Raw genomic sequence first — 14,358 nt, forward strand, 5'->3', positions numbered from 1 at the left:
CGTGCTCAGAGCCGCTTCAAACACAGGAAAACAGTTGTTTTGCTCAAAGAAGCTGCAAGCATAACAAGTTGTTTATAAGAAATTCAGGGTCTGGGGGGTCCATAGCTGCCAACAAACTTGTATGATTTTCACAGCTGATTCTTTAATAGATTGTGGTTGAAATGTAGACATAATAAAAATACTCCATGAAATTACCCTCTTAACTATGCCTGTGATCTGTGGTCTACGTTTAAAGTATATACAAATGTCATGTATATACAAATATTCCAAAATACTATGCTTCTTCATAGACTTGTAGTTCACAAAAATGATGGTTAATTCTCGGTCTTTTTGGATTATTTTTCTTCAAAAGTAAGTATTAAAAATGATTTCAGATGAAGCTGAAGGAAAAGAAAACAAGATCTATCAAGACATCCATGTAAAATTACTGCAACAATTTTAGAAGGGCCCATATTTTGAGTCCTAATGTGGTTGACCCATTTTTCCAGAAAGGGGGCTGGGAGGAATAGTGGTGGGAGTGACTTAATGAAGCAGGGAGATCACCTACAGTCAGAGTGACACTTCATAGGTCTATGAAGTGCTCATCAGCACACTGTTTTGGTGCCTATTCTGTGTCCCCAGCTGTCTGCCAGATCCCAGTACTAGGGATGCAATTGTGATTATGCTAAAACCTCCACCCTCCTGGAGGTGGAATCTGGGGATGACTATATTTTGGTAAATGTGGCCTTGTAAAATGTTTATATGGAGAGTGTTTCTATTTACATAGGGATTTCCTGTTTGGGGGGTTAGGAACCTATGGCCTGGGAAGTAGGTCCTGCTGTCCGCCTGTTTTTGTGAATAAAGTTGTGGTGGCCTGCAGCCATGTCATTTGTGACCACTCCTCTGCTCCTCTCCTCCAGTGACGGGTGAGCAAGGGATGTGGAGCTTTGGAGCCTCGAGGATTTACTGGTCCTTCACAGAAAACGTTTACTGGTCCCCGCTCTTTTCTTATTTTCATATCAAGCTGCCATTTTATCCTTAATGCGTTTTAGTGAAGGATCGTAAACTGAGTTAAATGTGTTGGAATTCCAACTTGACAAGATTTAGACTCACCATGGAAACATGCCACTGGCTAAATCTGTGGATGCGTTTCCAGAAACTTAGCAGGGAAGACCCACCCTGAATGTGGGTGGCACCGTCCCAAGGCTGAGTCCCAGACTGGATAAAATTGAGAAGAGGGCTGGGCATTGGCTGTGTTCTCTTCCTGCTTCCCTCTGAGGATGCCATGTAACCACTTGCTTCCTTCTGCCATGATTTCCCCATCTGACAGCTGCACCTTCAAACAGAGCCTAAAAGAACTCTTCCTTCACAGTTCCCGGGCGTAGAAGGCAGCAAGCAGAGGATGGGTTTCCTCTTCTCCCGTGCAGTCAGTGCAGGGGCTGCAGGCGTCTTTAATGCTCTCCTTTGTCCAGGGGCAGGCAAGGCAAGTTCTCCAGAAAGAAGATGGTCAGTCTCACAGTTACTATTCCTAGCAGGAAAGCATAGCTGTCCAGAGTCCAAAATGCTTATAAGATTTGTTTAAGTGTGTACGGGTGGAAGAATTAGGTCCTGGGAGAGAAACAGGAAAGATGTGGACTGTTTTTAGGCAGCTTATAAAAGAACTTCACAGTATTAAGTTACTCAGAAAGTTGTTCCAGATTTGAACTAGGAACCAGAGAGTAATTAGAAACCTGTAAGTGCAGTGCACTTGGGAAGGCCCGTGGGAAGGGTCGTTAGGGGCTTGCATACAAGCAGACTTAACTGTGGGGCAGGGGAAAGCAACAGAACCTCAGCAGAAAACCTCCAAGGCTGTGTGTGAGCTAGCTCTTCTCAGAGCTGGAGAGTGTAAGTGGCTTTGGAGATGACAGCTAGAAATCCCCAGTCTGTACATAAGTTTATATTTCTATGTAACCGTGACACTGACTCCTTGACCATCAACCATTAAGGTTCCACAATAAAGAATGGACTAGAGTTGCTGTCCCAGGCCTGGTGTCCAGGCTGTGAATGAGCATGCTACACAGTCCTGAACAGAAAGAGGAAGGAACTGGGGCAGGCACAGGAAGGTTTGCACCAATGTCACCTCGCTAGGAAAATGCTAAGGTTTATTTCAAACATTTGCCAGAACTCTTTGAAGGAAAGCCTTTTTCTGTTTAGATAGAGCATTGCCCTGATACAAAAGGCTCCCCAAACAGCATGGGGGAGCCTCCCTGTGACTGGAGGCCTAAGAGGCCTTCAGCTCCAACAGCCCTGTGCTGTTCACTCTTCTTCCGCTTTAGAACTTCAAAATGCTTCCAGAGAGCTCAAACGACTACCTGATCTTTGTTTTGGCCGTGAAGAAACAGACACGCTGTGAGTTTTTTGTACCCAAGGAGGGACAGAAAATAAATAGTGAAGTCTAAACTTCAAATTTGGACCAGCCTTTGAGAACCTGCTGTGTGCAAAAGGAGTGTGCACTGTGAAAGCACAAAGGATAGAGAGGTGTGGGCTGCACCCTGCAGAGGACTGTCCACTGGGTCCCTCACCACAGGGCAGGGGCTGGCACAGATGAGGACAGGCTGCTATATGACACTGTGAGCAAGGACCCGTAGCTGTGTCTGTCCGGGGGACAGGACGGGAGGTCCAATTGGATGTGTGAGCCGATCTGGGCAAGACCAGGCAGTTCTTCACTTGGAGCCTTCCTCGCCACCTTGCTTTAGTCAAATACATTATAACAAAGGCAGAACTAACCAATGCAAGCTGGGCAGTGGGGGTGGTGCGTGCCTTTAATCCCAGCACTAGGGAGGCAGAGACAGACCAGTCTTTATGAGTTCAAGGCCAGCCTGGACAGGCTCCAAAGCTACACAGAAACCCTGTCTCCAAAAACAAACAAAAAAAGTACAATAACCATCTCTATTGTACATTATTGTGGATACACAAATACGAATTGCCTCACAACTGTGGAAAAGGCAGTCGTTGGTCTTTTAAGCAAACTGTAAAGAACGCAGCCGCAGCCGTTTGAAGCTGCCCTCTGCTCTCAGTGAATCATAGGTAAATGTGAAGAGGAGTGGGGAAACTTGACTCAGAGTTCGGATTCCAAGTAGTGCTGTGGTTTCTTTTGGTTGTTTCGAAACAGGGTCTCATGTATATCACACTAGTTTCAAACTCAGGTGGTCAAGGATGACCCTGAACTTCAGAACGTCCTGCACCACCATGGTCAGTTTGTGCTGTACTGGGGATTGAACCCACCACACAGGGTTCTTAAAGGCCCAAGGGAAATTGCATGTAAAAATACTCTGGGGTGAAGAAGGGAACCCTCTGTTTTGGCCAGCTAGTTCTCCAGGCATCTCTGATTGCTATCAGTAAATTCTGGACATTTCTTATTGAAGCTTTGAGTTGTAATTATGTCGTGTGTTCTTTCAAAATGAAAACACAGTAGGTTCAAGCACAAAGCAAACCTCAGGCAAGTAGACAGTAACTTGCATGTCTCTGACTATAGCTTCTTCAATTCTTATGACTGTTATGGCTTAAAAATGAAATGGTTCACGTGCCCAGGGCTTAGTCCTCAGCTAGTGGATGCAGTCCTTGAGAGCTGGTTGGGTCCTGAGGGTTCTGACCTAATCAGTGGGTTCATGATTTGACAGTGGCATCCGGTGGTGATGGGAACCTTCGGAGGTCAGTGCTAGCTGAGGAAGTGGATCACTGAGGATGTGTCCCCTAGGTTCCCACTGTATCTCTTTCTACTTTCTGTTGGCCCTGAGTACGACTTTGCTTTAATGGTGTGTTCATTCTTTGACTCAAAGGATGCATGGCAGATGATAACTATGCATACATCTAACATAAATCATAAGCTTAAAACATTAAGATATTTTTGTGGGTTATTTGGTTGGATTGTTTTTTTGTAACTTGATTGTGTGTTTCTTTTTTTTAAAGATTTATTTATTTATTATGTATACAACATTCTGCCTCGATGTATGCCCGCACGTCAGATCTCAGTACAGATGGTTGTGAGCCACCATGTGGTTGCTGGGAATTGAACTCAGGACCTCTGGAAGAGCAGCCAGTGCTCTTAACCTCTAAGCCATCTCTCCAGCCCGATTGTGTGTTTCTTGAGTGTGAGCTTTGTAGACATCATTTCCAGTGTTAAAGGTCGGACATGCCTGATAGCGCATGTTGCAATGTTCGGCTTTTCCACAGTCCAGAAACAACAAAGGCAGCCAACTGAGGGTTGAAACTTCTGAAACGCTGAACCAAAACGTATCATTTCTCCTTTTAAGTTGTTTGTGCCAAGTATTTTTTCATAATGATGAACAACTGACTCAAAATAATGCTGAATGAAAGTCAGTTTATTACCTTCCTGCCAGTGTAGCCTTGCCCTGCTGTATCGAACGCCTTTACCTGTTCTTGATAGACGAATGAGTTCAGCATCAAGGACATTTAATTAGGTCATCCAGCATCAAGGATATTTAGTTAGGTCATCCAGCAAGACTCAAAGGCAGGTATGTTTGGGGAGTGTATGGCAGCCCTGCTGGTGGCAAACAGGACTGAGCTCATTCATGTCTTTCTGTTCACCCTTAACAGATGAGGTCTCATCTTTGCATTGACGTCTCCAGTACAGCACAGCTTTATACAGCCGCGGTCAAGACAAATCTCAGGCTGCTTCTCGGTCACCGGTCTCATTCCGACTACAGCCCTCCTCTGCCATCACCCACTCACTTCCCTTTTGATACCATGTGCTGGGGCTGTCGTCCCATCTCTTACTGTTTTTAGTAGGAAGTGCCATGTCTTTGCTGGGTTTAAATTAAAGCCTAGGACTAGAGCAGGTGGCTTCTAGACCTGAATCTGCTGATCTGGCATAAAATCAGGGTCCTATAAGCTAAGGAAGGGTAAAGTTGTTGTTGAGTGGGCCAGCTACAGCATCTGCCAGAACACCCTCTCTTCCTCTTTGTGTTGTCTGTCAGTCACCCCGTTGTGTCCCAGAGTAACTGAGCATCCTCTTCCTGTTTGGGCCACAAAAGTAGTAACTGAACAATCCTGATCTCAGATGTTTAACCTCTTCTTGCTTGGATATGCTTAGAATTGATTTTAACTTGGCTTTCTGCGTGGTGCTAGCTTGACTATTTTTTAAGTATGGAAAGTAATTAAGGTTGGAGAAGGAAACGGCTCCCTGTGGTGAGTGGCTCTGTTCTCAGGATCCTTTTCTCTAATACCGTTTCTGCATACTTGAGAAAATTTTATGGCTCCCCAACCTCCTGTGCCTCCAGCAATCTGTGCTCTCATTGAGGACCCTTACTGTGTTCTTTAAAGTATCTCTTTAAAGTTTGGCATCTAGAAGTGAACAGCAGTTCAGTTTGGTTTGAGCCCAGCATTGCCATGTTGCGCAGTCCAGTAGACACCATTCCTGTTGTGTTTATGTAAATGAAATGCCGTGAAATCTTGAAACATATCAGCTTAGTCTGAGTATTATGTTTCTAAATTAAGTTCCACAAGTGTGCTCTCTGAGGGGGAAGGTGGAACTTTTAGAAAGTTATCTACAGTTGCCCAGTGAGCATGTCCAACAGTTGTTTGGTTTTAGGGGTGGTTTTGTTGATTTTTGTTAGTTTGTTTGATAGTTAGTTTGCAGTTCAATAAGGATCAAACCCAGGCCATGTGCAAGTAGGCACATGGTGTACCACTGAGCTACATCCTTAGATGAGAAGTATTCCGTATAGTTCTAATTCAGCACCCCAGGTACTAAGATTTAAAAAAAAAAATCTCTTTCCATCGTCCAAATAACATAATCATATATTCCACATCCCAAACTTGTGTCTACTCATGTTTCTGATTAAGTCAGGTCGATTGCCTTTGTTTAGGCCTCTGTCATATGTCACTCAACCATGGCAGTGGCCCCTACTTTCTGCCTTTGCTTTCTCCGCTCTAACAACTATTCAGTCTCTGGGGGAATCTTTCTCTTGTGTTTCTCTGCAAGACTCTGGAGGTTTCCCTCTGCAGGATAAAGACTAAAGCTCCTATGTGATACACAACCCCCTTCATAACTGGGCCCCACTCTGAGGTGCTAGTTCTCTCCACTGCCCTTGCCTTCCATACGCCATAGCCCTCCTCAGAGAGCTTTTAAAACTATCAAAGCTGGTTCCCACTCAACCTGCCTCTTAGGGGTGGGCCAGCAAAATTTGACTAGAATTGTACATGGTCAATTTGACATCAGTGCATGAAGAGGCACTAGACCAATCTGCCATACAATCATTATGTAATTACTTGACATAGCAGCATACAAAGCTTCTACCCTGACACACTGTCAGTCAGATCTTGTCACAATAATTGATTTTTGTTTCTTGATAATAATGACAAATTGTTACAAGGAGGAATTGCTAGGGAATTTGTGTGTTGGATGATTCAGTGTGTCCTTTTCTTAGTGATCCAGGAAGGCATTGTTGCAATTATCCAATTTACATGGATAAGGAAATAGTGGTGCATTAACTGCAAAGCAAAGGCTTTTGTTAATAATTGGTAGTATAAGGCTTTCAAAAAGAGAAGCGGAGGTGCCCACACAACGCTGTAATATAATTGTTATTAAGCTTTAGGCAACACAATTCATCAAGGAGGTGGAAAAGCGTAAGAGGATTCAGAGGTGAGTGCCAGAGATAATTAAGGAATGGAAAATGGGTCCTATGAGGGAAGCTGTGCAGTTAAGGCCGCAGGAAGCCAAGCAACACTTGATTACTAACTTTATGTGCATACACACTTTCATGACATGGTTTCTTCCGAACACTAAACATGTAGAGATTAGCTTGAATAGAAGCATGCAAGATTGGTTGGACAGGAAGAAAAGTATCTAATGAACTAGAAAACAACAACAACAACAACAACAACAAAAATGCAGCCTGGTCATTGCAGTCCCCTAGTTTTAAAAAGCAACAACTTACCATTATCTAAAGAACAGAGCAGATATAACCTAAATAAAAAATAAATAAGTAATAAATGTTTCTTTATGGGGCTAGTAGAATGGCTCAGCAGGGAAAGGTACTTGCAAAACCACAAGCCTGGTGACCTGAGTTTGATCCCAGGAACCCACATAAGGGCAGAAGAACTGACTCCACAAAGTTGTCCTCTGACCTCCCCACTCACGCCATGCCACACCTACCCACTTCCCCAGCATCATGTCTTTCCAAATACACAGCACACACAAAGACACAAAATAATAATAAAAACTTAAAGAATGTAGTTCATTAGTTAGGTGATTCTTGACAAGTCAGAGCTCCAATGAGTTGTGTTGTTGTTTGCTTTTGTTGTTGTTTGTTTGGTGGGTGGGTGGGTGCGCTGGTTGGTTGGTTTCTGGAAGAAACCACTGCAGAAGCAGCTATGGGTGCCCACAGAAAGTAAGCATACTGCAAAGTAGATGAGGGTGACCATAGTGAAGGAGGGGTCAGGCGTGGCACCGCTGCTGTTTCTTGGCTGTGGCCAGATGTTCTTTGTGTCAGCTTGAAGCAAGTCCTCAATGCAAATAGTCCATGATAAAATGATCATACATGGAAGAATGAGGGAGTCTGGAAAGGTCATATTAAGAAAATCTGCATTCATATGTTTTAAATGATGGTAAACTGTTCATTGTGGCCTATGTGCCTTTTTAAAAGATCCCCTCTTTCTACCTCTTTGAGAAGAAACGTTTAAACTTTTAAGCTATAGAAATGTTAGATTTACAGAAGAGCTACAGGAGCATGTGGAAGCTCCCAAACCTACCTCCCCTTGCTGGCATTATATTGTGTTTGTGTTTACATTCCCTCATGTCTACAGAAAATGCACATCTCTGTGTGTAGAAGATATTTAATACTTGATAAAGTAGCCCAGGTGTGCTTAGCCGGTAGAAGGTGGGCAAGGCTAAAGGATAGCATTGGTAGGCTAGGAATATCAGATGTATTTTCAATTCACATTATTTTCAGCTTACGGTGGCTTTATCAGAACATAATCCCATATGAAGCTGCAATCACATCCATCATTGTCCTTTATCTCTAGATCTTTCTGTGTATTTTCCAATAATAACGCAAGTGCTATTGCTGAGCCCTGCATAGGCATCAACTTCAGTAAATTTAAGACAGATACAATATTTATCTAATTTACTTGCACTTATCTGGTTGCTTCCATTGACTGGATAATGTCTTTTTATACAGCATTTTCTTCTCTTTCAGAGTAGAATCCAGCCGAAGCTATGTTTATAAGCATGGGCAGCTGAGAAGATACAGCCCAGTGAGTAAAGAGTTTGCTGTGCAAGCATGAAGGCTTGAGTTTGTCCTTAGCACCCATATGTAAAGCCTGGCTGTGCAGATGTGATCCCAGTGCTAGGAAAGAGGGCAGTGCAGAGAGAACGGATCCTGGAGCTCGCTGTTTAGCCAGTGTAGCCAAAACATTGAGCTCCAGGCCCAGTTAGAGACCCGGTCTCAAAGAAACAAGGTGGAGGGAGGTAAAGGAAGATAGTCAGAGTTGACCTCTGGTCTTTATGAGTGCATGCACAGGTCAGTGCACCTTTGCCCACGTGCAAACACCACACACGCACGCACGCACACACATGCACCCACTTACACAAAGGTATCTGGGGTTCTCCAGAATGAAATGCTGGAATTACGCCTCCAAGTTACCTACTTTTCCTCCTCTATCCTAAGTTTAAACCCTTGTTTTCCTCGCTGCTCCTCATGTCGCTATCATTCCTGTTCGCCGTACAACACCCCTAACTTTCCTTCATGACTCAGCTTATTTGCTTCTCTTATTGCCTCCTAAGCCCAATTGGAACAGACCCATGTGGACACCAAGCCAACTGACCCTGCTCCATATTCCCTCCCAAATAACTGGTACTCTGGGCCTACTTGAAATACCACCCCCCTCATTCCTTACCATGGTTAAGATCTTTGAAAGAAGGGCCCTTATTTACACATATTTATTAATATTTATGTGCTTTATGCATATGTATCAGCCAGCAGCGGAACACATCACTGTAAAGAATAGCACAAAGAAGCTAGGGAATCTGATCCTGAAGGGCAGGAAGAAACAAAATGCCCTTGCAGGGGAAGGAATGGAGTGGGAGTGGGCTGAGCTGGAGTGCTACGTGCTCTCTCAGTGGTGGGAGAGCGAGTAGGGAAGTCAGGACTGCCGGTATATTTCCCAAGGAGTCTCAAGTCATGCACAACTTTTTACAAGAACACAGTCTAGGTTTATTTTTTTTTATTGTTGTTTCTTAGTGTTAATCTTATCTTAGACAGAGGAAATTTGCAAACAAAAGTATTAGAAACTGCACTTGGCATCTCCATCTTAGGTAACTGTAGAGCCGTGATCAAGACTAAAGAATGACTATAGGCATAGTAACATTACTGACTAAACTGCACACCGTAGGTGCATTTCATCATCTCCCTTGTCTTCCTCCTCTGATGATCTTATCTTGGATCCCGTGTTTGACTTTAGCTGTCTCAGCTCCTTAACTGCCTGTAACCTTACAGTTCCTCTGTCTGCTCCTGTCTTGTGATCTGGACTCTGGAATACTACTGGCCAGTTGATTGTACACTATGCTGTGTCCCTCATTTGGGGTCTGCATGTTGTTTCTTTGTGATTAAATTGACTGAGATTCTGTTTTTGTTTTGTTTCGTTTAGGTTTTGTAAGACAAGGTTTCTCTGTCTAACAGCTCTGGCTGTTCTGGAACTCGCTTTGTAGACTAGGCTGGTCTCAAACTCTTAGAGATCCATCTGCCTCTGCCTCCCAAGTGCTGGGATTGAAGGCATGCTCCCCCACACCCAGCTGAGATTCTGCATTCTTAAGCAAATTCTGTAGACTGCATTTTTAAGCACACTGACTGGTGTTGTGCCTTTCTTGGTGCATTGCATCTAGAATTTATTAATCACATCTCATTAGTGAGGATGTTGAACTTACCTTTGGCACAAGGATGTTTGGGGGTTTTGTTTTATTTCAAGACAACCTCATTGTGAAGCTCTGGCTGACTTGGATGTCCCTTTTACACCAGGATGGTCTCAAACTCACAAGAGATCCGCCCCCTTCTTGCTTGAGTATGCCACTACCAGCAGCTAAGGAGACATTTTTAGTTCATTTTGGGGTTTGGTTGGGGGGGTTGTTATTGTTTTGTTGTTATTTTTTAGGTTTTTTTCTATTTCTTTCTGTAAAGTTGTGCCCTTCCTAGTAGTTAACCAGTATATTTGAGATTACACAAATGTCCTCTTTTCACCCATTAGTTTCTTCATGTATCAGTGAGCCTTGGCAACTACAAGTCTTACTGTACCATTTACTTAGTTGTACATTTCTTCTTCCCCCCTTTCATTTTCCATTTATTGATTGGAATTCTTTTGGAAGAAGAAGCTGCGTAGACAGAAGTTAGATACAGAAAGGCATGCCCTTCAGTCATCTTCTATCATTTGAATCTTCACAGGACTAGTTTGGCAGCCACAGTATACCTTCACTGTTTTTATTAAGTGTTTATGTTGTGAGTGTTTGACTAAGAGCATTGTAGTCACCTGGATTACAAAGCTTCCTTATTATAGGCAGACTGAATGACTCTCAATTGTGTGTTTTGAGAAAAAAAAATACCAATGACATTTAAAAAAAAACCTACAACAATGGGTAGCACTGAAGTTGCTGTATTTCTATATAGGCCTTGAATAATTCATTCTCTGTTTAGCTCCCAATCATCTGAAAGAAAAAAATGGAGCTGTTGATGCTTAGCTACAAATAGTTCATGAGGCACATGTCAGTTTCCTTCTGCAGTGTGGCACTGGCTTCCTCGGCGTCTGTTTGTTTACACTGCTAATTGTAGCTGATGTGCAGAGAACGTGTTTAGCATGGATCCTCTTAGTTCAGCAGCCCTCATACACCATAGTTATGCAGTTTTACCAGAAGAGCACCTAATTGGAGCTAATTCATTTCGTCAATTTCAAAACATACTATCTCTAATTTTATGAAGGCACTTATTTGTATTTGAAAGAGAGTATGCAAGCCAGGAGTTGACAGCTTTTTCTCTGGCTCCAGAACATGACTACTCTCAGCTATACAATGTCAGAAATACTCAGTTCTGCTGTTGTGGATAGAGATAACCAGCAAATGTATCTATGCTTTGACCCAATAAAACTTTATTTAAATGAATGAATGACAGTCTAGTGACCACAGTTCACTGACCGTTGTTTTAGACTACAAAAGTATGCAGATCCAAAATGTTCATTGGCACCTGACCTAATCCTCCATGTTTTTCTACAGGCAGAAGACTGACCTTTGAAAATATGTATTTGGGAGATAATCACGTTCTATTGGATACCCTGTGCTGGTGCTGCCATCGAAAAATCTGGTTACAGTCTGGGGAGGCCTGCTACTGCTGCAGGACTGGACCATCTCGGCCCTGAGATGAGTGTCCTGACAGAGCAGGTGCATCATGAATAGATACACAACGATCAAGCAGCTTGGGGATGGGACCTATGGTTCTGTCCTGCTGGGAAGAAGCATTGAGTCTGGAGAACTAATTGCCATTAAAAAGTAAGTTCCTTCTTTGCTCTTGTGAGCTCATGGTCAGGACTGCCTATCACGATGATTTCAGCTCTATTCTGTCCATTCCCTGTCTTTGAAACATTTCTAAAGGGGAACGGATGGGAGCCATCAAGAACATTAAGTGATGATTCTAAAGTCATAAAGAAACTGTACGACTTCTGATGAGGTTTAATTCATTTTCCAGAAGAGGAAATGTGTTTATATCTGCTGTCTGTGTCACTCCTACCTCATACTTAGCTTTTGCAGCCAAAGTTCAGACCTATTGCGTTAGTTACCTGTGACCGTATAGCAATTCACTCCAAACTTATAGATTAGAGCAACATACACACCTTCTATCTCAGTTTCTGCAGGTCAGCACAACTTAGCAGAGTTATCTGGTCCAAAGTCTCTTCTGAGGCTGCAATCAAAATGTTGCTCAAAACTATGGTGTTATTGGCAGCTGGGCAGAGAAAGTCTCTGCTTCCAAGCTCACTCCTGTGACTTTAGGTTGCAGTTAACCTTGTACATTGTTGACCTGAGGGTCTGGGTTCTCTGCTACTTGTCAGCCGGAGACTGCCTCTTAGTCCTTTGCCATGTGGACTGCTCCAAAGAGTAGTTCACAATACGGTGACTTGCACCATTGAGATATAGGCAGTAGGAAAGCAGTAAGGGACTGAGAGATGGCTCAGCAGTTAAGAACTCTTATTTCAGCCGGGCGGTGGTGGCATACGCTTTTAATTCCAGCGCTTGGGTGTAGTATGAGGAGCGGGCTGCATCCTGCTGCCCGGCTACCGGCCGCCCAGCTAGCTTAACCCCAAAATAACCACACAGAAATTGTATTAATTAAATTACTGCCTGGCCCATTATCTCTAGCCTCTTATTGGCTAACTCACATATTAGTTTAACCCCTTTCCATTAATGTGTATCGCCACTTGACTATGGCTAACTGACATGAGTCTAACCAGCGTCCATCTTGGGCAGGAGAATCATGGTGTCTCAACTCTGCCCTTCTTACTCCCAGCATTCCATTCTGCCTCCCCACCTACCTAAGCTGCTGCCCTATCAAAAGGCCAAGGCAGTTTCTTTATTCAACCAATGAAGGCAACACATAGAAGGACCTCCTACACCACTTGGGAGTCAGCGGCAGGTGGATCTCTGTTAGTTTGAGGCCAGCCTGATCTATAAGAGCTAGTTCCAGATCATGCACCAAAGCTACAGAGAAACCTTGTCTCCAAAAAAATAAAAAACAAAACAAAAAATAAGACTCTTATTCCTCTTATAGTGGATTGGAATTCAGCCCCAGCAGAACTACACAGTTCAACAACCTGTAACTCCAGTTCCAAGGGATCTAATACTCTCTTTTGGTTTCTGTGACCACTTTCACACACATACTATACATAGTGCCCTGTTGTACATGTATACATTAAATAAATAATTTTTTAAGAAAAAGTCTTCTTATATGGAAGTCAGATCTTTTTACTCTTACAAAACAGTCATAGAAATGACTTCCTCTCAAAATGATGTGCCCTTACTGGCCAGAAGTAAGCTATTGAAGGAGAAAGGGTATGCACAGTTATAAATAGACGAAGATAGAGGTCTTTGGGGACCAAATTAGAGTCTGCCTGCTGGGCACTAAGTCCTGTAACCCTTTACGAATCATTCTTACATCCAAACTGAACTTACATCCAGCATAGCACGTTCCACTTTTATTCCAGACATGTTTATCCTTCTTATCTTTGTTTTGTTTCTATGAGACAGTCTTGCTCTGTGGTCTAGGCTGGCTTTGAATCCATAGTCTTATGCCTTGCCTCCCAAGCATGTGTTACAGAAGTGTAGTGTTTCTTATGACTCTGGTTTCCCTATCTCCAGCCAGCTCAAAGCCTGAGTTCTCTTGACTTCGCTCCCACTTACACCTCACCTCCACTCATCCAGTCCTGTCCATTGTACTAAATGTCCATCTGGTCTACCTACTCCATTCCTACTAGAACCTCACTTCCAACCTATTACCATTTACCATCCGACCACCAGGTCCTCTATAGGGCTCTTGGCTTCCGGTCATGTCACTTCTCATACCAACCTGAAAAGACAGTTCATTAAAACCACTAGTGTTAAACATTCTCCTTGTCTTCCTGCTCTTTGCAGCCCTGTGCTGGATGGTTTTCTGTCAGCTTGACACAAACTAACATCATCTGAGAGGAGGAAACCTCATCTAAGAAAATGCCTCCAGGGCTGGAGAGATGGCTCAGAGGTTAAGAACCCTGGCTGCTCTTCCAGAGGTCCTGAGTTCAATTCCCAGCAACCACATGGTGGCTCACAACCATCTGGTGCCCTCTTCTGACAGGCAGGGATGCATGCAGGCAGAATACTGTATACATAATTAATAAATCTTTGAATAAAAAGAAAAAAGAGAGGCCTCCATGAGGTCAGGTTGTAGGCAGCCATATAAGAACTTGATGGGAGAGGTTCAGCCCATTCTGGGTGGTGCCCACCCTAGGATGGTGGTCCTGGGTTCTTAAAAAAAAAAAAAAAGCAAACTGAACAAGCCAGATGGAGCAAGCCAGTAAGCATCAGCCTTCCATGGCCTCTGCATCAGCTCCTGCCTCAGGTCTCCATTTCGTTTGAGTTCCTGTCCTGACTTCCTCCAGTCTCCTCTGCCTTTAGTGCCCACAGCAGAGCTGGGCCCAGTCACTGCTCTTGGCACCAGCACACTCACGTATCTTTTACTTGATCCTTCAACTTTCCCTTAGTTTTGCTGCCCTTTGCCCTGGCTTCTGGGAATCACCTTCTAAATGAACTTCCTACACCGAAGCCTGGGAGAGTCCAGTGTGACATCGCTTGCTTTCAGAGTCATCAAACTC

General features: G+C 43.6%; 1 protein-coding gene across 5 annotated transcripts in view; it reads left to right on the forward strand.

Moving 5' to 3' along the window:
* Window positions 1–14,358, forward strand: part of Cilk1 (ciliogenesis associated kinase 1) — a 64,449-nt gene that overhangs the window by 11,891 nt on the left and 38,200 nt on the right. For 3 of the 5 annotated variants that reach the window (XM_038321794.1, XM_038321797.1, XM_038321795.1), the window contains exons 2-3: window positions 8,178–8,235; window positions 11,237–11,509. In XM_038321794.1, coding sequence (XP_038177722.1) covers window positions 11,409–11,509 — 101 coding nt within the window. In that variant the 5' untranslated portion in view covers window positions 8,178–8,235; window positions 11,237–11,408. The remainder of the gene's footprint in view (window positions 1–8,177; window positions 8,236–11,236; window positions 11,510–14,358) is intronic. The other 2 variants (XM_038321793.1, XM_038321798.1) reach the window with 1 other exon arrangement.

This window comes from Arvicola amphibius, chromosome 3 (assembly GCF_903992535.2).
Source record: "Arvicola amphibius chromosome 3, mArvAmp1.2, whole genome shotgun sequence".
Taxonomy (NCBI): domain Eukaryota; kingdom Metazoa; phylum Chordata; class Mammalia; order Rodentia; family Cricetidae; genus Arvicola; species Arvicola amphibius.